The sequence below is a fragment of the Carettochelys insculpta genome, chromosome 6, assembly GCF_033958435.1.
Source record: "Carettochelys insculpta isolate YL-2023 chromosome 6, ASM3395843v1, whole genome shotgun sequence".
Classification (NCBI taxonomy): domain Eukaryota; kingdom Metazoa; phylum Chordata; order Testudines; family Carettochelyidae; genus Carettochelys; species Carettochelys insculpta.
In genome coordinates this window covers 15955829-15979372 of record NC_134142.1, presented here as the reverse complement: position 1 = coordinate 15979372, position 23544 = coordinate 15955829, and the positions used below count along the sequence as shown (strand labels likewise).

General features: G+C 45.9%; 1 protein-coding gene across 1 annotated transcript; it reads left to right on the top strand.

Moving 5' to 3' along the window:
• The first annotated feature begins 21414 nt into the window (after positions 1-21414).
• Positions 21415-23247, top strand: GPHB5 (glycoprotein hormone subunit beta 5). The gene is made up of 2 exons (XM_074998681.1): positions 21415-21618; positions 23059-23247. Exons 1-2 carry the CDS (start codon positions 21415-21417, stop codon positions 23245-23247), a joined length of 393 nt encoding a protein of 130 aa, XP_074854782.1.
• Positions 23248-23544: the final 297 nt, after the last annotated feature.

Here is a 23544-nt window from a genome sequence, read left to right as displayed (position 1 = left end):
TTTCATTAGCTATTAAGACCACACATGACCTCCCCACCTCTCTGAAGTCTTATAACATTTTACGAGAGTAAATTCTACCCTTGTGCACAGTGGGGTTGGAGCTTTTTCTGTAGTGGGGTTGTGGGAAGTCATTGAACAAAACTGTAAAATCCAAATGTGATGGAAAACACCTCAAATGCTGGGGATGGGGCTGCCACACCACACCAACAAAACTCCTAACTCCAGCACCTGCCTCTGTGCCCATGTGGATCCCTATTGATGTCAATGTGGCTCGAAGTCAGTGCCTCGATGGGTATCACCAACATAGCGCCAATTCTAGGATCAGAAGCTTAAACTGGAAATGGCTTGAGTAGCCAACTTTTAGGTTCAGATCCAAATTTCCCCAGAGATTGTGTGTTTTGGAGGGAAGGGGTCAAATTAAAGGGGTTGGCTCAGTCTGTTGCAGAGATCTTTGGCCTACTGCTTTTTAGGGCTATGCATGCTTGGATCCTGGCTCTGAAACTCTCCAGGGTCAGGGACTTGTCATGAGTTTACTTTTTACTTTTTTTTTTTTTTGCTTCCCCCGCCATCGGGGATTTTTGATAAGTATAGTGGCTTTGTGAGATCATTAGAATTGGAGTCAATGCAGGAGACAGAAGCTTTGTTTTAAGAGGCCTCACTTCCAGCTCTGCCTGTAAACTTCACTGATCACCAAGGCAATCTGGAAAACAGAACCTGAAAACAAGCGGGGGTGCGTGTTGGAACAACGTGTCTGTTTTCCGGTGCACTGGATGTGAACAATAGGGAGATTAATGAATTAAGATAACGTATCTTTGAACTGCTGTGGTTTCATTATGGAGATGCATCTTCAACTTTTGAGCCTAGAGGAGCAGATTACTGCAGCTATGGCAGTGCCCAGCAGGCTGTCATAAAAGCTTAACAGCCTCCTTTCAAAAGACCATTAGAGGAAAGCTATGGAATGCAGAAATGATTTGAGTTCAATTGGTTATTGTCAGTCAAGTGTAATTTACATAGTACCTACATTTATTTGGCAATGTGTTTCAAGTTCCAATGAAATGAAAGTAGATTTCCGGGTAATTATATGGGTTACAAACATTGTGCCCATTTCTGCAAGGCCAATGCATATAAAATCACCGGTGGATGCGGGTGGAACTGAACTCTTGAATTCCACTGCACTAGATGCGAGCAGAATTGAGGAGAGTAAAAGTCCAAGAAAGCAAGAGGTTTGGGTTCCAGCTCCATCAGGGTTAAGTACAAACAGAATCACAAAAGTTGTAGATTGGGGAGGCAGGGTCTTCTTTTACATGGTGCCCAATAGTTAAATCTAGTACAGGTTTGATAACTAAAAAGACAAAATGCGAAGAAAACAGCTGCAATACTTCGAGTTTAGAGTCCAGTTCCTTAAAAATGTAGAGCTAAGTGAAATGAAATACTATACTTTGAGTATATTTGTCCACTCTTCTAGAGGCTTTTTGTGTTTTGGTTTGGCTCTTTTTTGGTATTTATGGCAATATGAAGGATATAAAAATAGTTTAAATATAGTTCACACAGGGAAAACAACTGTAATGATGTGCAAAATTCATAGAACAACTTGTGGACTGAATCCTGTAGGCATTGCTCAGGCAGTATTTCCTGTTGTTTGCCTTGTATAGGATAAAGCAGTAAATAAAGAGCAGCGTTAACATTGGAAGCTTCTCTTTGCGGGGTAATATAGTTTCAAAGCCTCCTCATTTTTGCTTTGAATTGTGGAGTTCAACGAAGCCCAACATTGAAAGGGAACCAGTTGTGCAGGAGTTTAATGCAGAGCTAGAGTCCATCTGAGTTCTTGGAGGTTTGCAAGACTTCAATGAATCTGGGCTGTTTTGAATTTATGCCGTTAGGTGCATTTTCAATGGTTTCAAGGCATATTGCCCCCCCGCTGTGGGGGTGCTGAGTTGGGGAAAATCAGCTAGTTTTTATTCACAGTAAGTTTTTCCCTGAACGTATTCCTAAGGAGTCCTTAAAATCTGCAAATGATACATTGAAGTGCTGAAAGACAGCTATGGGTTGTTTCCTGAATGTTGAACAATAGGTAGGTTGGGGTAAAATTGAGGAAAGTGTTCAGATGAAATATCTCTGAACTGAGCTCAAAAACTTGTTTAGCTAAAACAAATCTTCCAGAAAAGTATTCAGTCATGGTTGAAGAAATAGAAAGGTAAGAAAATATACACATTTTCCTGCTACTATTGGACAAAAAAGGCCAAGCCCTGATGGCTTGTGTTCACGGATTCCTAGTTTAAGACACCTTTAGGTCATTGAGACTGTCACGGGCCATTAACTTTCACTGAATAATCCCCTTATTGAGCCCCATAACTTGTGGTTGACTAAAGCATGTCTTCTAAAAAGGCATCCAGTCTTGATTTGATGACATGAAGAGATGAAAAATGCTCAGTTCCCCTGGGCAGTTTGTTTCATTGGTATTTCATCCTCTGTTTTTTGTTTAAAAAAAAATAAGCCTAATTGGAATATGCCTGCCTTCATCCTCCAGCCTTTGGTTATGACTGCGTCTGCTAGGTTACAGGGCCCTTCAGTACCTGGAGCTTCTTCCTCATGAAGGAATTGAGATATTGTAATGTTGGCTGACTGGTTTGTGGATCCAGGAGTGTTTTTATGTCTGTTTTGTGCCCATTAAGTCTTTGTCTAAGAGAGTTTGAAGTCTGTCCAATATACAAAGCATCTGGGCATTGTTGGCATATGATGGCATTTATGATGTTAGATGAGGAACATGAGACTGTGCCCGTGATTCTGTGACTAACTTGGTTAGGTCCAGTGATGGTATCCCCAAAATAGATATGTGGACAAAGCTGGCAGCGGGCTTTGTTGCAAGGAAAAGTCCCAGGACTGGTGTTCCTGCGGTATAGACTGTAGCTGTTGGTGAGAATCCTCATAAGGTTGGGAGGTTGCCTGTAGGAGAAAACAGGCCTGTCACCTAGGACTTCAAACTCAGACATTTTAATGTGGTGGGTCATTCTGTCAATGACTTAAGAGTCTGTGTCTTACTGAAGAGGAATTTTCACACTACTTTGGAAAGAGAGGCTGCTGAACTCTCTCTTATATTCAAATTCGACACATTAACACGTGGTTTCAAGTGGGATGCAAATTTTCTGGGTCATTATTGGGGCTCTTTTGCATACTTGGCTTAATCTAATTCTTGACACCCCCCCGCAACCCCTCTACTCTCTGATTTTGCTCACCTTGATAATTTTTTTTCTGATTTGTCAACCTTGATAACTATTTTTGGTTCTCTGTGCTTTAAATATTGAGTCTGTTCTGGTATGGCTATGGTCTGAAGAAGTGGGTCTGTCCCATGAAAGCTCACCTAATAAATTATTTTGTTAGTCTTTAAAGTGCTACTTTACTGCTTTTTTGTTCTGATAGTACATAGACTAGTACGGCTTTCTCTCTGTTATTAATCCAACATGCAAGGCACTACATTTAGCCGTTTGGAGTGGAGATCCATCAACTACATGAAACAACTCGCCCAGATCTAGAAAGACATCATCTTTCTCTCCAAATGCAAGAAAATGGACATTGTACTCAAGGGACTGACAGTGAAAACCCCATTACAATCAACATAGTACACCCACTACAGCAAGCATCTATGCAACACGCTCTCTAAGAAGCTGAGGAACCACTTGATCAAAATTCTTTACAATAAACAAACGATTAAAAATGAACTCTCTAAACTTGAAATTCTCATCAACAATCAGGCATCCACGCAAGACCCCACAGAACAAGGCTTTACTTGTACCAGACAAGAAATTTATAAAACACATTTCCACTTCCTACAAAAAAGAAAAGAGAAAAAATTTTCTAAATTACTTCATATCTCAGGATACTACAACTACAATAACAACAGCTCAACTAAGAATACTGTTAACCTTTCCAGCTTACCAACTCAGCCCAGCAGAAGAGTCTTTCTTATCCTGGGGTCTTTTCTTCTGCCCTACTTCCTCCAGGAACTTAATACAATTCTGTGGTTACCTTGAAGCCATCTTTCACTGCCTCCGTCTAAAGGAATTCTTCCAACACCACTATGAACAATGGTCTGACTCTCTCGACCCCCGCCCCCCACCCACCAACAACAAAAGAAGAAGAACTCTGCGTGGACTCCCCCTGATGGTCATAGTGAAAGTCTGGATTTCTACATACAATGCTTCCACAACCATGCTCAGACTGACATATGTAAACATTTCCAAATGAGACATAATCTCAACCATGCTGAACGCTATGCTGTCCAGAGTCTCAAAAATAACCCAGACATTATAATCAAACCAGCTGACAAAGGGAGTGCTGTTGTCATCCTGAATAAGTCAGACTATGAACAGGAGGCAGCCAGACAACTCTCCAACACCACATTTTACAGACCTCTCTCCTCTGATCCCACTTTGGAATTCCAAAAGAAATTATAACTACTACTTAAGGAACTCCCTGCTACTACTCAGGGCCTTATTCACTCAGACACACCATCTGAGCCCCATCCTGGATTATTCTATTTACTTTCCAAAATCCACAAGCCTGGGAACCCCGGATGCCCTATCATTTTGGGTATTGGCGCCCTTACCACCAGACTATCCAGTTATGTGGACTCTCTCCTCAAACCCTATGCCACCAATACTCCCAGCTATCTCCAAGATACCACTGACTTCCTGAGGAAATTACATAACACTGGAAAAGTTCCTGACAGCAGCATCCTTGCCACCATGGATGTAGAGGCTCTGTACACTAATATTCCACATGAAGATGGATTACAAGTGACCAGGAATACCATCCCTGATGTCACCACAGCTAATCTGGTGTCTGACCTCTGTAACTTTGTTCTCACCTACAATTATTTCCGATTTGGGGACAATTTATACCTGCAGATTAGTGGAACTGCTGTGGGCACCCGCATGGCCACACAATATGCTAATATATTTATGGCTGACCTGGAACAATGATTCCTAAGCTCTCGTTTGCTATTACTTCTCCTCTACTTACGATACATTGATGACATCTTTATGATTTAGACCCATGGCATAGAGACTCTAGAAAAATTCCACAGAGATTTTAACAATCTGCACCCCACCATCAACTTATGCCTTGATTACTCCACGTGAGAGAGACATTTCCTGGACACTACCGTACAAATCAAGGATGGCCTGATCAGTACCACACTCTACCGGAAACCCACTGATTGCTATACTTACCTACATGCTTCTAGCTTCCATCCTGCACGCACAACTAGATCCATTGTTTATAGTCAAGCCCTTAGGTACAATCACATTTGCTCTGATCCTCCTGACAGAGACTGAAAGCTACAAGATCTTTACCAAATATTCATAAACCTGAATTACCCACCAGGAGAAATAAAAAAACAAATTGACAGGGCCAGACGAATATCCAGACACCAGCTACTCCAAGATAGGCCCGAAAAAGCCAAGAACAGAACACATTATCTACAGCCCCCAACTCAAACCACTGCAAAACATTATTAAAGACCTACAACCTATCCTTAATCAGGATGCCACACTCCAGAAGGCCCCAGGTGACAGGCCTGTTTAGACAACCTCCCAACCTTATGAGGATTCTCACCAACAGCCACAGTCTGTACCTGACAAAGGGGGTGCTGTTGTCATCATGAATAAGTCAGACTATGAACAGGAAATAGAATACCAGTCCTGGGACTTTTCCTTGCAACAAAGCCTGCTGCTGGCTTTGTCCACATGTCTATTCTGGAGATACCATCACCGGACCTAATCAGGTTAGTCACAGAATCATAGGCACATTCTCATGTTCCTCAACTAACATCAAAAATGCCATCATGTGCCAACAATGCCCAGATGCTTTGTATATTGGACAGACTTCAGACTCTCTTAGATAGAATTAATGGGCACAAAACAGACATAAAAACACTCCTGATCCACAAACCAGTCAGCCAACATTTTAATGTAGTGGCTCATTCTGTTAATGACTTAAGAGTTTGTCTCTTACTGAAGAGGAATTTTCACACTACTTCGGAAAGAGAGGCTTCTGAACTCTCTTGTATATTCAAATTTGACACATTAACACGTGGTTTCAAGTGGGATGCAAATTTTCTGGGTCATTATTGGGGCTCTTTTGCATACTTGGCTTAATCTAATTCTTGACCCCCGCACCCCTCTACTCTCTGATTTGCTCACCTTGATAATTTTTTTCTGATTTGTCAACCTTGATTACTATTTTTGGTTCTCTGTGCCTTTAAATATTGAGTCTGTTCTGGTGTGGCTATGGTCCTGAAGAAGTGGGTCTGTCCCACAAAACCTCCATTTGTTTTGATGAGCTAAACAGATTGAGCTCTTTTATGGCATGTCTTTATGGAAACGGGCGAGTGGTCACACTATTGTGGGAAACTTTCCTGGCTTCTGTACTATCCTGGTGAAGTCAACCAGCGAAAGGATCTGAGTCCCTGCTCCACTTCCTTTACCTAATGGCCTCCCTGACCCTGAGGGCTCCCCTTCTGCTCTCCTGAGTAGCAGAGTCCTTGAAATCCCCAGGTTCCCTGGGGCTGAACCCTCAACCTCATAGTCACTCAGGGCAGGGGCTAGGGTGTCCCCACTCCAGGGTGCTCTCTCTTCACAGTGGAAACTTTCCTGAGCCACTGATCACTTCATATAGTTCAAAGTGAATACAATTTATTACATAGCAACTGATTAAAAAGAAAGGAATAAGGAAAAATGAGAGGTTAAAAGAGAACACCCAGCTCCGCTCTGTGGCACAGGGTCATCACAACCAGTGGTCTGCTGAGCATAAACACAGTTCACAGTCTGTTCCTCAGAAGTCCTAGGGCGCTCTCTCAGCTCTTGGTTGTGCTGCCGGGGTGGGGCTGCAGGTTGAAGTCCTTGCCACAGGACTTCAGGCTCTAAGTGGCAAGGCCCTTCTCCCAGCTGGAGTTACAATCCCTCTCTAGGTCTGGCCTGCAAGGCCTCCTGGCTGTGGTGTCTCCCTACCCAGAACCTCTCCCCTTGTTTTGCTGGTCCCAGCTGCTCACCACACCCAGCTGCAGACCATGTTGCTTTGCCAGACTCCAGCTCCTTGCATTGCTTCTCCGATCCCTTTGTCTCTCTGGTCATGCAGGTCTGCGTCTTAGCACAGGATCGCCTCTCTTTGGGCTGCATGGGCCCCTGGCTGTCTTACTGCAGCTCTGCCTCTCAGCATAGCTTTCACTCCTTGCTGCTCTTCTTAGCTCTCTCTCCTCTTCTCAAAGAGACCCAGCCAAAACCCAGCTTTCATGGAGGATGGGGCCTGGTCTCTTAATTGTCTCATTGGCATGTCCTACCTATCAATCTGGCTGACCTGGAGTGTTGGCCTCTTGCCATTGTCCCTGTGGACTGTCAGTCTCATGGAGCCTTCCCCTTTTAGTACTGGGAGCTAGCCAACCAAAACCCCCCACTGAGTTTTAGTAAGGGGCCAACAGTATATTTCAGCTGTGTGCTAAAAATAGTGTATCTGTGAAACCATGAGGCACAGGAGGTGCTAGCTGCTTCAAATAGGGACCTATTCAAGACACTAGGGTACAGCTCCCCATTCTGTAGGTACAACTGCAATTCCTTGTTCCTAGACATGCAGCTTTGCACATCTCTATATTAAAGCTTGTTCTGTTAGGATGGGCCCAAGATTATCAAGTAAGGCATGTTGCTGTCCTGTCAGGCATCAGTTCTGGGTCCAGTTCTGTTCATTCATCAGTGACTTAGATAAGCGCATAGAGAGTACACTCAAAGTTTGCAGACAGTAGCAACCTGTGAGGAATTGAGTGCATTAGAGGACAGAGTAAAAGTCGAAATGATCTGAACAGACTGATGAAATGGTCTGAGGTAAATAGGATGAAATTCCACAAGGACAAATGCAAAGTACTGCACTTAGGGAGGAACAATCAGTGGCACACATACAAAATGGGAAATAACCGATAAGGACAGAGTACTTCAAAAGGGATCTGGGGGTCATAGTGGTGGTAGTAGTAGTTAGTCTCTTCCATTTCTACATCTTGGAGCACAGACTACTGACAACCATTCACCAGCATCCCCTGTCCTGTGCAATCTTTTCCAGTTCTGACCAAGTGTATCCCGTCTTTTTACTGTCTGCCTTCAGGTCTCTATGCCAGGTGTCTCTTGAGTGCACTCTTTTCCTTTTTCCAACTTAAGGCTTGTCTTGTCATGTTGATGTTTTCTAAGGGTATGTCCAATCCATTGCCATCTTTTCTTCCTGATTTCATAGTGGATCACAAGCTACATATGAGTGAACGATATAACCCTGTTGTTGCGCACCCCCGCCCCCAACAAAAAAAAAAGTAAACATCATTCTGGAATGTTTCAATAGAAGTGGTGTAAGCAAATCACGAGAAATTCTTCCCCTCTAGCCCACATTGATTAGTTGGAGTATAGTTTCTTATCCTTGGCCCTACATTTCAAGAAAGAGGTGGAATATGTAAAAAGTCCAGAAAAGGGGGGGGAAAAAAGAGAGATGAAAGGTCAAGAAAGCATGACCTGTGTGGGAAGGTGGAAAAAAAATTGGGTTTGTTTGGTGTGGAGAAAAGAAGACCAAAAGAGGACATAACCGTTTTCAAGAACTTAAAAGATTGTCACAAGGTGGAGGAAGAAAAATTGTTCTTGTTAACCTCTGAGAAAAAGATAAGAAGTATTGGGTTTACATTACAGCCAGGGTGTTGAAGGTGGACATGAGAAAAAACTTTGTCAGGATGGTTAAGCACTCAGGAGGTTGTGGAATTTCCATCACTGAAGATGTTTAAGGACAGGTTAGACAAACACCTGTCAGGGATGGTCCATATAATACTTTAGTCCTTCTGGGAGGAAGTGGAAAGAGCATCTTTGCGGGCAGGCTTGCAAACCTAGTGAGGAGGGCTTTAAACTAGGTTTGTCGGGGGAAGGTGACACAAGCCCGGAGGTAAGTGGGGAACGAGGAGGGAACAATCAAGTGGGCTTCCTGGGTGAAGAGGAGAAAGTGGGCCCATTGGCCCCTTCTCCAAGATGCTTGTACATTAATGCCAGAAGCCTGGGGAACAAACAGGAAGAATTAGAGGCCCTGGCACAGTCACACAAGTATGAGGGGGTTGGAATAATGGAGACTTGGTGGGACGATTCGCATAACTGGAGCACGGTCATGGAAGGTTATAAATTGTTGAGGAAGGACAGACAGGGGAGAAAAGGAGGAGGAGTTGCGCACTATGTGAGGGAGCAGTATGATTGCTCAGAGTTCCAGCATGAGGAAGGAGAAAATCCAGTTGAGTGTCTTTGGGTTAAGCTTAGAGGTGGAAGTAACAGAGATGATGTTGTAGTTCGTATCTGTTATAGACCACCAGATCAGGGAGAAGCGATAGATGAGGCTTTCTTCAGGCAGCTTAGTGAGCTTCAAAATCACAGGCCCTGCTTCTCATGGGAGACTTTAATCATCGGGACATTTTGTTGGGAGACCAATACATCAGCACACAGACAATCCAGGAAGTTTTTGGAGAATGTTGGGGATAACTTCTTGGTACAAGTGCTGAAGGAACCGACCAGGGGCCATGCGCAACTTGACCTGCTGCTCACAAAGAGGGAAGAACTAGTAGAAGAAATAGAAGTGGGAGGGAACCTGGGCTGCAGCGACCATGAGATCATAGATTTCAGGATCTGGACGAATGGAAGAAGGGTGAGCAGTAACATACAGACCCTTGATTTCAGAAGAGCAGACTTTGACTGCCTAAGAGACTGGATGAGCAGGATCCCTCGGGAAACGAAGATGAAGGGGAAAAGAGTTGAAGAGAACTGGAAGTATTTTAAAGAAGTCTTAGTGAAGACACAGGAACAAACAATCCCGCTGCGTATTAAGAAATGCAAACGTAGTAGGCAGCCAGCTTGGCTTAACAGAGAAATCCTCAGTCAGCTTAAATTCAAAAAGGATGCATACAAGAAATGGAAACGTGGACAGTTGACTGAGGAGGAGTATAAACATACAGCTGGCGAATGCCGGGCAGTAATCAGGAAAGCGAAAGCACAATTGCAACTGCAGTTGGCAAGGGATGTGAAGAGTAATAAGAAGGGTTTCTACAGGCATGTGAACAATAAACAGGTTATCAGAGAAGGTTTGGGGCCATTACTGGATGAGGGAGGTAACCTAGTGGCAGATGATGCAGGAAAAGCTGAAGTACTCAATGCTTTTTTTGCCTCAATCTTCATGGACAAAGTCAACTTCCCCATGACTGTCCTAGATGATGCAGTATGGGAAGGTGGAGGGCAGCCATCCGTGGGGAAGGAACAAGTTCTGAGCTATCTAGAAAAACTAGATGTGCACAAATCCATGGGTCTGGATTTAGTGCACTCCAGGGTACTGAGGGAATTGGCAGAGGTCATTGCTGAACCTTTGGCCATTATCCTTGAAGCCTATTGGAGATCGGGGGAGATACCGGATGACTGGAAGAAGGCAAATGTAGTGCCCATCTTTTAAAAAAGGAAAGGAGGACACTCCAGGGAGCTATAGACCCGTCAGCCTTACCTCAATCCCTGGGAAAATAATGGAGGGAATCCTCAAGGAATCCATTCTGAAGCACTTTGGAAGAGGGGAAAGTGATCAAAAGTAGCCAACATGGATTCGCCAGGGGCAAGTCCTGCCTGACCAATCTGATTAGCTTCTATGATGAGGTAACAAGCTCTGTAGACATGGGGAAATCAGTGGATGATATACCTTGACTTCAGCAAGGCTTTTGATACGGTCTCCCACAACATTCTTGTCCATAAATTAAGGAAATATGGATTGTATCCTTGGATTATAAGATGGATAGAAAGCTGGCTTGATGGTCGGGCCGAACGGGTAGTGGTCAATGGCTCAATATCTGGATGGCGGTCTGTTTCAAGCGGAGTGCCGCAAGGCTCTGTTCTGGGGCTGGTGTTATTCAACATCTTTATTAATGAACTGGTGGAGGGACTGGATTGCACCCTCAGCAAGTTTGCGGATGACGCAAAACTAGGGGGAGAGGTAGATACGTTGGAGGGTAGAGAGAGAATCCAGAGGGACCTGGATAAATTGGAGGACTGGGCCAAAAGAAATCTGATGTGGTTCAATAAGGAGAAGTGCAGAGTCCTGCAGCTGGGGCGGAAGAATCCCAAACATTGTTACAGGATGGGGACTGACTGGCTGAGCAGCAGTACGATGGAAAGGGACCTAGGGGTTATGGTGGATGAAAGGCTGAGTAAACAGTGTGCCCTTGTAGCCAAGAAAGCTAACGGCATACTGGGTTGCATTAGGAGCAGCATTTTGAACAGATCTAGAGAAGTAGTTATTCCTCTTTATTCGGCACTGGTGAGGCCACATCTGGAATATTGTGTCCAGTTTTGGGCCCCCCCAGTATAAAAAGGATGTGGATTTGCTGGAGCAGGTTCAGCGAAGGGCAACAAAATGATTAAGGGTCTGGAGCACAAGACCTATGAGGATAGGCTGAGGGATTTGGGCTTGTTTAGTTTACAGAAGAGAAGACTTAGAGGTGATTTAATAGCAGCCTTCAACTTCCTGAAGGGGAGCTCTAAAAAGGAGGGTGAGAAATGGTTCTCAGTGGTGTCAGATGGCAGAACAAGGAATAATGGTCAGAAGTTGAAGAGGGAAAGGTGTAGGTTATATATTAAGAAAAACTACTTCACCAGGAGGGTGGTGAAGCATTGGAATGCATTGCCTAGAGAGGTGGTGGATTCTCCATCCCTTGAGGTTTTTAAGTCCCGGCTGGACAAGGTCCTGGCTGGGATGACTTAGTAGGGGTTGATCCTGCTTGAAGCAGGGGGCTGGCCTATATGACCTCCTGAGGTCCCTTCCAGCCCTGTGATTCTGTGGGAGTGCAGAGGATTGGGCTAGGTGACCTCTTAGGCTACGTCTACACGTGCACCCAACTTCGAAATAGCTTATTTCGATGTTGTGACATCGAAATAGGCTATTTCGATGAATAACGTCTACACGTCCTCCAGGGCTGGCAACGTCGATGTTCAACTTCGACGTTGCTCAGCCCAACATCGAAATAGGCACAGCGAGGGAACGTCTACATGGCAAAGTAGCACACATCGAAATAAGGGAGCCAGGCACAGCTGCAGACAGGGTCACGGGGCGGACTCAACAGCAAGTCGCTCCCTTAAAGGGCCCCTCCCAGACACACTTTCATTAAACAGTGCAAGATACACAGAGCCAACAACTAGTTGCAGACCCTGTATATGCAGCACGGACCCCCAGCTGCAGCAGCAGCAGCCAGAAGCCCTGGGCTAAGGGCTGCTGCCCACGGTGACCACAGAGCCCCGCAAGGGCTGGAGAGAGAGTATCTCTCAACCCCCCAGCTGATGGCCGCCATGGAGGACCCCGCTATTTCGATGTTGCGGGACGCGGATCGTCTACACGTCCCTACTTCGATGTTGAACGTCGAAGTAGGGCGCTATTCCCATCCCCTCATGGGGTTAGCGACTTCGACGTCTCGCCGCCTAACGTCGATTTCAACTTCGAAATAGCGCCCGACGCGTGTAGACGTGACGGGCGCTATTTCGAAGTTACTGCCGCTACTTCGAAGTAGCGTGCACATGTAGACGCAGCTTTAGTGTCCTATTCAGTCCTATGATTCTATGATTCTCTAAGAGCTAGGATATGGTGCAACTTAATATGTAAACCCACCTGAGTGTGCTGTCTCCCCTTATTTCCTGCTCTGTCTTCAGACAAGTCTTTCTCATAACCTCCCTCAAGCAAATGCATGAAAATAGAGTTTGAGTCTGCATGGACTGACAGGGGTGTAAGATCTAGTGTCAAGAATACTCTCTGCTATGGAGACTCTGTCTTGACTTCTACACAGAGCAAGACTCTAGGAGTACTCAGCCTCCATCTGTCTGGATAGCGATGGTCATGGTGACAAAAGAATCTCTGTTAAATCCATGAGCATCTCTGATGCATTAAGAATGATGAGCTTCTCTGTTCCCAATTGTTTGAGGTACTTTCTTCAGGAAGAGCCCCATGTGTGCTTGTTGTTGTGGTTTGAAAGAAGAGAATGCGTTTTGTGTCTCATTAAGCACCTTGTCATTTCTGTGCAGGCAGGCATTTGTCTGCCATGCCTTCCAGGCGTATGTGGTTCACAAAGGGGACAGTCAAGTAAAAGTCAAATATATTCATATTTTGCAGCTAATGTATATATCCTCTTTCCTTTGAAATAAATCTGAGAAAGTTGGCTAAAGAGTAAGCCCCCTAATTTTCAACTGTCTGGGGAAAAGTCTTTCTCTTTTAGACCCACCCATCTACTGACAAGTCATGCACATAATTAATGTTTTCTATTCTGTTAAATAATAATAATAAAGTTACTATGGCAACTACCACATTGCAGGACAATGATGTTACCCATGAGACATGATGCAGCTCCTTAAACACCAGAATGCATCCCATGAATAGGCAGGGAGGGAATAGGTTTGCAGTAGAATGGAATTTGTTTCCAGCTTTTGACTGCTCATTTTATTTTCTTGTGATGCAGGTGATGACCTGGGATCCCTTTCTCGACAGCTGAAGGATCCAGAACTTCTTTTTTTGAGCACTGGAGCAAGGGCAGCTTGTCATAAGTGTCAGGTCTAAAATCTGACCCATTTTTCCCCTTTTTTTTCTGAATCTGGGCTGAAGCTGGTTACCTTTCTCATTAATTTTTTTGAATGAAAGATGACTTCTTGAACACAACAATAAGTTTTGTGGAAATTTGTCATTTTGGTCAAAAATTTTCCATGAATTATGAAACGTTTTTCTGAAAAGAATTTTTCCAAAACACAAAAAACAAAACAAAAATACATCAAAACCAAACCTAGACTATTTCTGGTTTTGGTGTTAGTTGAAAAAAGAGGGAGAAAAGCAGACTTTTTTTAAAGCTATGCATGGAGCTTGCTTTTTAAATGTTCTATGAAAAATAATTGGCAGTTTTGGATCAACTCTAAGCTGTGCGTAGTGCTCCCAGTGACATCACTGGAAGCTAAAAGTACCCAACAAGGTTCAGGACTGGAAGAGCTACTCTGATCAGAAGTGGGGGAATAGGCCTGAAATCTGTCCTACCAAACTTCCCAGCTTCTATTGATTTCATTTGGAGATGTGTTTGCTCAGCACTACTGATGATGAAGCCTGTGGAGAGCTTCCACTTACTGTTTATGTATTTTTCTAATAAAATAAAATGCACCACAGCAAAGCATTTGTGAGAAGCAACAGTTGCATTAAAATGGCTCCTCTGCAACTCCATTTTCTCTTCTGAGACTTTAAACAAGAACAAGCTGAATTGGGCATTTTGTAAATTTCAGACTTTGGGTTTCAGTTTGGTGTGTAACAATAAATGGGCAGTGAAGCTATGGCTGGTATTTAATACACTGGTATTTTAAATTAAAAATCTTGCATTTCTTTTAGCTTCTCTTTACTCCAGTCTCTTCAATAGCTTGTGAGAGGAAAGGTCGTCTTGTGGTTAAAAGCCTGGGCTGTGTTTCATTAAACTCTTTGTTCTGTCTGTCTTTCTCTGACTATTGGGCATGTCTCTGTCATCTCTTGGCACCTCTCTCCCATGGGTCTTCCTCATACTCCTTGTCTCTTACCCATTTGGACTCTAACCTGGCAGGGTAGTGACTGATTTCTTCCTATAGGTACTGTGCCCAGTATGGTGGAGCCTCAATCTGATTTGCAGCCTTTAGGCTCTGTTGTAGCACAAAAGAAAATTAAAATGGCCGTACTGGGTCAGCCCAAGGTCCAGCTAGCTCAGTGTCCTGCTTTCGGACAGTGACCAATGCCAAGTGCTTCAGAGGGAACGAACAGAAACGATTATCATCAAGTGATCCCTCCCCTGTCACCCATTCCCAGCTTCTGGCAAACAGAGGCTAGGGACACCATTCCTGTAAACAGTTGTGAATAGTGAGGTGGTGCTGGGGAGGCCCCGGCCACGTGTCGTCCCCACCATTCAACCTCCATCTATCCCAGACCCTCTCCTTGCTTGCTCCGCCCCTTCTGCTCTCTGTCCTTGCTCCACCTCTGCCCAGCCCCGGCCTCCCACCATTCATCTTCCTCTGGAAGTGCCCTGCCACTTCCGGTGAGAGCAGGTACGGGCCTGTCCTCCCACTGGAGTGGTACAGCTAAAGATCAGCATGAGCTCCTCTAGCTCATGCTGGTCTTGGGCTGTGCTGCTCCAGGGGAGAGGAGGGACCACCCCACACTCAATGGAAGTGGTGTGGCATGGAGCTAATGGTGAGTATGGGCACAGGGTTGCATGTGACCCCCTGTGCACCCCCCCACAGTGTCCCTGCCTATTAGCAATTGGTGGACCTATCCTCTAGCACAGCTAATATTAATAAACAAGAGCTTGCTAGGGTAGCATCAGGAGGGCCTTTAAACAAAATTAAAGCCATTTTGAGCTCTATAGTTAAACTTCTGTTTGCCTCCCACAAAACGTCCCTCGTGTTTTTCAGGCAGTAAATACATTTGCTGGAGAAGTAGCTGTCCTGGTTCTCGATGCTGCTCAGCGCCTGCGCAGGGCTTGTCAAACAGTCAGTCACCCTGGGCAGTTTTAGTTTACATGACACTTTGGAGCATCCCAAAAGAAGTGGTCCAGTCAAGCAGTGGCCTGTCACAGTTTCCAGGCTGCGGCTGACGTCTGTGAATCAGAAATTGGCAATGGTCAAAGCAAGTGAGGGCTTGCAAGACCTGAGTGCCAGCAGTCTCTTCCAGCACAAGCTGAGGGTCATTATGTCTCTAGTGTTCTATGTACTAGGGCTGGGTAATATCCTGGCAGGACTTTTTGGTTATACAGTGCAGCTGCCTCTTCCTTAAGAGAACTATTTATGGAGATACTGGATCTGCAGCTAGCAACTCACCTGGAACAGTTTCTGTGGCCTCCACCACATTTTTCTGTCCTGCAGTCTGTGCTCCTACCTGTCATAATGAGGCCTGGAACCTCTGTGTTCTACTTCCTTAGCTGTTTAAATATCCAATATCGCTGCAGGTGAAAAGGGTAAAGTTTGGGGGAGAAGAAGGAAGGAGTTGCAGAGCGGATTTGATTCAGTTAAATTTAAGGGGGTGTCCTGGCTCATTTGACTAATGATCTACCTAGGAAAGAGGCCATCCAGGATCATACCCCAGCACTGCCTACAGAAAGATTTTGTTCTATCTATTAAGTGTGACAAAGAAGACTGAAGGTCTGTCCCACGAAAGCTCACCTAATAAATTATTTTGCTAGTCTTTAAAGTGCTACTTGACTGCTTTTTGTTTTGATAGTATATAGACTAGCACGGCTTCCTCTCTGTTAGTATTCAAAGAAGACTGAAGGCTGACTTGATTACAGTCAATAAGTACCTAAATGGGGGCAAAATATTGGATAATGGGCTCAAATTTGAATTGAGGGCTGTCTGGTCCAAGGCTTTCTCATCTTGAGTGAGGTCCCACTTATGCAGCTGATGAAGCGGGTCTTTGCCCACGAAAGCTTATGCTCCAAAATATCTGTTAGTCTATAAGGTGTCACAGGACTTCTTGTTGTTTTTGGTACCAGCTGACTCTTTCAGACTAGCTGCAAGCAGCTTAATGGGCTGCTTCTAACCGCTAGTGCTGTGCAGTGCTTCTCTGAGCTGTGCAGACCTCAGAGCACTTTGCAAAGGTGCAGGTTAGAGATGGGGAAACTGAGCTTGCAGGGGAATAAGACAAATTCCCAAAGGCCACACGTGAGCCTGTGACTGTGCTGGGAGTGGAACTTCCAAATCCTGACATTACCGTGATTGGCCTCCAGAACACTTTTCCTAGTTCCACATTGCTTGTCTCCACCCCAGGGCTGGATAAAACTTGTATCTGGAGGGAAATGGAAGAGTTTCCTGTCGTGAGCTGGGGAACAAAGATGTACTTGCATCAGTGTTCAGGAGATTTTTGCTTTCTGTGAACATTTTTGCAAACAAAATTTTGGGGGGAGGGGAGGGTGCCAGGTGTCCGGTATTGAATGGGACAGTCTGGTATTTGGGCTCCCTGTCCAGTTTACAAAATCAAAGAACAATGGACATGTAAATGTCCAGTATTTTAATGTTACAGTGATCCCTCCCTCCCTCCCTTTACATGGCTTCACAGCGCACAAAACTTGCTTTAACACGAGTTTTGCACAATATGAATCTGTGGGGCTCTTCGCCTGCCTAGCTTCCCCCAGCTGCAGGCAGCCAGGCGAGCTAAAGCCCCCTTCCCCCTGCTTCCCACAGCTGCACTGGTTCACCCCTGTTAAACTCCCCACTGGTTCAACACCCCCAGCTCACCCTCCCCATGTGCCCCTGCTCACCTCCCCCAGTGGGGGGCTCCCCCCCCCAACCTCTGTGGACCCATCCCCAACCCCCACAGACCTGGACCCAACACTCCCCAGCACCCGTGCAGCCCTAGCTCACCCTCCCAAGCGGCTGGGTTGGTGTGCGGGGACTCCAAAACTCCCCCACTCAAGCACCCTGCCCCAGTGCACCCCCGTTCAACCCCTCCCCTGTCCAGCTCAATACCCCCCATCCCGTGACCCAAGCTCAACCCCTGTGTGCAGGGTTCCGGCTTCAACCCACACATGGGGCTCCAGCTCCCAGCCCCCAACATGCTGTGCAGGGCTCCAAACCCCCAGCCCAGATGCATCCTCTGTTCAACCCCTCCCACCCGCTTGACTCAATCCCTGTGCCCTACAGCCCTAGCTTAGCTCCCCTGCACGTGGGGCTCTGGCTGTCATCCAATGGCAGCATGTGCAGGGGCTCTAACCCCCCTGCTAGCTGAACCCCCCCCCCGGTTCACCCCCATTCAATCCCTGCTCTGCCCAGCTCAACACCCGCCCCCCCCGGCCCCATCTCACCTCCCCCCTGCACGTGCTTGGCTCTTAGCCTGGCCGCTGCAGGCACATGAGATTCTCCCCACTCCACCCGCTTGGTTCACCCTGTTCAACCCCCCAACCCCGCTGCTTGTGTCCGGTGTTTTTGTGGCGGACATCTGGCAACCCTAGGGGAGGGGCACCAGTGTTTTGAACTCACCATTTTGATTTTTCCTCAGAGGTTCATAGAATCATAGAACAACAGAGCTGGAAGAGACCTAAAAAAGCCATTGAGTCCAGCCCCCTGCCTTAGGCAGGACCAAACCCATCAGATCAGCCCAGCCAGGGCCTTGTCGAGCTGAGACTTAAACACCTGCAGGGATGGAGACTCCACTACTTCCCTGGGTAGACCATTCCAATGCTTCACCACCCTCCTCGTGAAAAAGTTTTTCCTAATGTTCAACCTGGACCTTTCCATCCACAACTTGAGACCATTGTTCCGTGTTCTGCCATCCATGACCACTGTGAACAGCCTCTCTCTAGCCTCTTTGCAGCTTCCCTTTGCTGTTAGCCTCTCTGTCGCTGTCCTCTGCCTTAGAAAAAAGATGGGAAAAGGTAGTGTCACTGGTCCCTAATCTGCCCAGTAGTAGCAGGCTTTATAAGGGGGTTGCTCCTGTTCCTCAGGGCACTCTGTTCACTGACTGAGACTTTGTGGTGCTGGAGCAGCAGCTTGACTGACCCCCTTGACCTAGCTGGGGTGAGCTGCAGGCTCTGTAGCCTTGATAGGCCGCTATAGAGGCAGGAGTGTGGCTGCTTGCCTTCCCCTGAGAGACTGGAATCTCAAGGCAGAGAGCGTGTCTGTGCAGCCCCTGAGTGGTGAAGCAACCAAGTACCCCACACCCAGTAGCTTCTGCTGGCACCAAGTGAGTTTATTTAGGACAGGGCATCAGTAGTGGGGCTGAGGCAGCCAGATTCCTCAGGCACGCTCCCACGCGTCGTTCACCTTCCAGAACCCTTATGCGCCACAATGGGTCACAAGGGAAGAAATGAAGAAAAAAGGAGAAGACCCCCACCTCCAGCCTGAGCCCTTGCATCAGTGACCTGCCCTCCTGAGGTCCTTACCTACAGTGTCTCCTGTTCCTGTGGCATTCTTCTACCTCTGCTCTGTTCATCGCAAATATGGTCGTATGACCCTGCTCCTTATGTATTTCATCCCCTTGTCATTTGTATTTGGAGTTCTGGCTTCATGCCACTGTTTGTTCTGACAACTAGACTTTTGTATTTTGTCAGTCTAAGAGATCCTGTTAGTTTTGGTATTGTGTAAAAGAAAGCTGTTTGTTGGACTCAGTCACCCTATTGTGTCCTTCATACTTGACTGAGAGCTGATGACAAAGATTTGGTAGGGGTGGACAACCTGAGCTTCAACAATTCTGACCTAAATGCCCTAGCCAAAACATTAATAAGATTAAGTCTTTGCCTCCCACCCCCTGCCAACAATCACTAGCTGATGGTCACAAAAAGTGACTAGAGGGGTTTTGCGCACAGTGGGAATTCCCAGTGTTGTGTATGGGACCATTTGTGAATGTTTCCTTTGTGGTGGTTGTCCATTTCTTGCTGGCTTTGGGATAATTACCTGAATGACTCAATCCTAATGCCAAGGGGTTGAGATTTCATTGAGGCGAAGAAGATCCATCTTGTCCCAGTGAATGCTCATTATTCCACTAGAATTATGCCACTCACCAAGATACCTGCTTTGTTTCAGTGGATGATGTTATGAAACAGTACCTTCCCAGTCAATCAGTATTGGAAAGCTGAGGCTTACTTTGTAGTCACTTTCTTTGATGTCTTAGTAGTTCATGTAAGGATCTGCCTCTATTTTGCTTTGATTGACAAGCCCCTCTCTATAAATTTGAGCAATTAAAGCAGCCCAGTAGCAGCTGCTAAGGAGATCTGCTAAGAGTAAACCCGACGGAGGCTGTTGTGCAGGTCTCCTGCCATTCACTTTGACATTCTGAAACACCATCTGCAATTTAAAACTCCATAGGCAGATTTGTATGCAACAAATTAGGTAAGTGTACTTCTGTGTTTGCTGTATGTCAGTGCTGCAGCTCAGGATTAAACCAGGTGACCGAGAGTAAATCTTCAGTTTGTACTGAGTTTGGTCACTGAAATCTATGATCAAATATCACTATTTAAAGAAAGAAAGAGTTTTAGGATTTTTTCTACATAAGAAATGCAAGATTAGCTCATCCATACATGCCTTTAATTCAGCATGCGTGTATAATGTGTGCATGTACGTGTTACAGGTGTGTGACTGTCCAAAGTTTAACATCAGTGCGTGGCGTCTTCCTCTCTGTATAGATGTGTGTGTAGTCAGTACAAATATAAAGTTTTTGGTGTGGAAAACATCATGCGCCGATGTTAAACTTCGGAAAGATGGGCCAGACAGAGCAGTTAAGTCAACAGGGCTTTAGATAGTTGAGCTTTATTAGTCTTCCAGATCTCCCATTGGTGTAAACAGATGCAACTCCACTGATTTCAACCGGCACGGGTTTGTGCCAACTGAAGACTGGGCTCAGTGGGTGCAGGGCTGTTTTCTGTACCATTGGCTAATATCCCCAAGGCAGAATTTGAATGTCTGGGGTTTTTACCTGGAAGACTTTAGATTAAATAAAAGCTTGCATGGTACAGTCGGACTACACTGGTCTAGAGGGTTTGATTCACTTCTTTGGGGCAGTTTCCATATCTCTGCTCTGGGAGGGGAAGCTGTGCTGTGGGGAGGGGTTCTTTCCCAATGGAGTTTGCTGGGGGAAGCAAGTTTAAAGGAATTTAGGTTAGTCAAGGTTGCCTGAGAAATGTGCAGAATCAAGGCATCTCCCACAGATCTTGGCCCTGTTATGCCTTGTACAGAGGCTTCCACTTTCTGGGCTACCTGGCCAGTTGAGCTGCCCTGGCTGTCTCCCCATCTCCTTGCAAAGACAAGTGTTATAGACAAAAGTGTGTTTGCAATTGTCTCCCTTTCCCTTAAGGGCTAATTATAAATATGTGGAGCAAGTCCCATCTGCCCCCTGACAGCTCTCCTGCCATTAGGAGTTGATAGTTATTTTTTAACAAGCATTGCAGCACAGGTGAGCCTTGAGGAGCAGCTCCTGGCTGTTTCACTCAGCCTGATTCCTTGTTCCTGGCAGGGCTGCTCTGTGAGCCTGTGACACCAGGTTCCTTCCCCCCTGCCTCTCTCTTCCTCCTCCCTACTCCCAGGGAAGTTGGAGCACAGCCTTGTCCACTGCCCTGCAAAATTGCCCAGCAGATTTGGGGTAGGGAAACCAGTGGTCTGCCTGACCTGACAAAACCCACAGCTAAAGCCTACGAGTTTAATCGTAAAAATTACAGCAAATCTCCCTAGTGCCTAGTGGTACTGCCTGGGTAGTACAGAGGGAGGAATAAGGGGATATGCCATCTCCTCACAATTGGATGTGTAAAGCGACTGGGTGACTTAGAGGAGCGGGAGCAAGCACTGCAGATACAGTACAACCACTCTGGGTCTGAGCATCTCACCACCTTCCCTGTGTCTTCTTTCCACTGTGGAACACAGCATGAAGCTCCATCACATGGTCCTGGGCTCCCTGCCTCTTCTGCTACTTGCTGGCTGCATCAGCACCCTGAAAGCCTCCAGCATCAACCTGCGCACGTTCATTGGCTGCGCTGTGCGTGAGTTCACCTTCCTGGCCAAGAAACCTGGCTGTAAGGCAATGCGCATCACCACGGATGCCTGCTGGGGGCGTTGTGAGACTTGGGAGGTGAGCAAAACCTGAGGGGCAACTGGGCATGGGGGTGGGCAGAGGTGGCCCAAGGCACCAGCTCTAAACCAGTGGTTCCCAACCTATTCACCATGGTGGGCCACATATGCAGCTGTCTGAGGATATGTCTACACAACAGCCTTATTTCGAAATAAGCTATTCTGGAAGAGCTTATTCTGAAGTAACGCTGCTACACACAAAATGCATTTCAAAATTGCATTTAGTTACACCCAGAAAGCTTATTTTGAAATAGAGCCATTGGGTGCACTATGGCTTATTTCAAGAGAGGCTCTATCCCTGTCATACAGCTACTTTGAAAGAGGTGCTATTCCTCATAGAATGAAGTTTACTGGTTTTGAAATAAGCCAGATAACTTTGCTGTGTAGACCTACCATGTATGTTACATGGTCGCATCTGTACTATATATATATATATATATATATATATATATATATATATATATACACGCATACTCAATATGGGCAACATGGGCAGCAGCTGTTTGCTGACTGGACTGCAAGAAGTTTGTGGGTTGAGAACTGCTGCTCTAAACCAGGGGTCAGCAACCCCTGTCATGGGTGCCAGCCGGTTTTGGCTTTTTGATAAAAAATCAACATTTCCCATAGAAAGAAGTATCATATTTTTAATTCCATGTTTAATTTAGTTGAAACCCCAATATTCTGCCAACAAAAGAGTTGTGAGAGAAAAGGCTTTGGCCAGTCCTAGCTAGTACCTGAGTTTTCAAAAGAATCCATAGTAAAATATTATAAACAAAAAGGGAAACAGTCTTGTGCAGATCTGGGACCCATACCACACTCAGCCTAAGAACAATTTTGAGAGAGTTTTTCAGGGCCTGGTCCTGTGAACCAGGCGTCTCTAGGTCTGGCCTTAGGGCAATGTAAGCAAGTCAGTTGCCTTGGGCCTTGTGTCTTCAGGACCCTGCACTTCCATTGATTCAGAAGACTGAGAGGGGACATGATAGTGGTTTATAAGTACCTAAAAGAGTGCTACAAGGAGGAAGGAGAAAAATTGTTCTCCCTGGCCTCTGAGGATAAGACAAGAAGGAATGCGAGTAAACTGCAGCAAGAGATGTTAGCAGGGAATTTTAAACACTGGAATAAGTTGCCTGGGGAGGTTGTGGAATCTCCATCACTGGAGATGTTTAGGAACAGGTTAGATGTCTATCAGGAATGATCTAGACTGTGCTTGGTCCTGCCATAATGATAGGGGACTGCACTCTATGACCTCTCGAGGTCCCTTGCAGTTCTGGTGTTCTGTGATTCTATGATTCTATCTGCCACCCACCGACAAGGCCTGCTGTCAGTGTGTGGATACGGGTCGGGGTTGCTGGTCTAGCCCCAGTACTGTTCATACCTGCTCATGGTGGTCCTGAGTGCCTCTTGCCTTTGTCTGATGTCCACCTTTTCCCCCAATGAACAGAAGCCTGTGCTGGATCCCCCATACATTGATGCGCACCATCGAGTCTGCACCTACAATGAGACTAAGCTGGTTACGGTGAAGCTGCCAAATTGTGCTGCCACTGTGGAGCCTTCCTACACGTACCCTAAGGCCATACGGTGCAACTGTGGGGTGTGTTCCACGGCAACTACTGAATGTGAGACGATCTGAGCCCCCCGTTCCCTGCTGGACAGCTGCTCTAGGGATTACGGGCCAAACTCTGTCCTGATGTACGCTCAGTGTAACAGCAAGGTTGCGGGTGGTGTAAGTCAGCATGGAATTTAACCCTATGGCTGGACTGCTTTTAATCACTGACCTTTCTGTACAGTAGAGGCATAAGGTTCTCCTAGCCACCGGTTGTTTAAAGATCTGTTTAATGTAATGTAATAAGGAGCTTCACAGCAACATGTGAGATGGAAAGAAAGCACTGATACAACTTGCCCTAGCCACAGGCACTTCACAGTATAT

Bases quoted from the DNA above. Each gene is read 5' to 3' on its own strand.
- GPHB5 (XM_074998681.1), top strand. From the start codon at position 21,415: ATGAAGCTCCATCACATGGTCCTGGGCTCCCTGCCTCTTCTGCTACTT. The intron at 21,619-23,058 runs GTGAGCAAAACC...CCCAATGAACAG, and splicing joins GGCGTTGTGAGACTTGGGAG to AAGCCTGTGCTGGATCCCCC.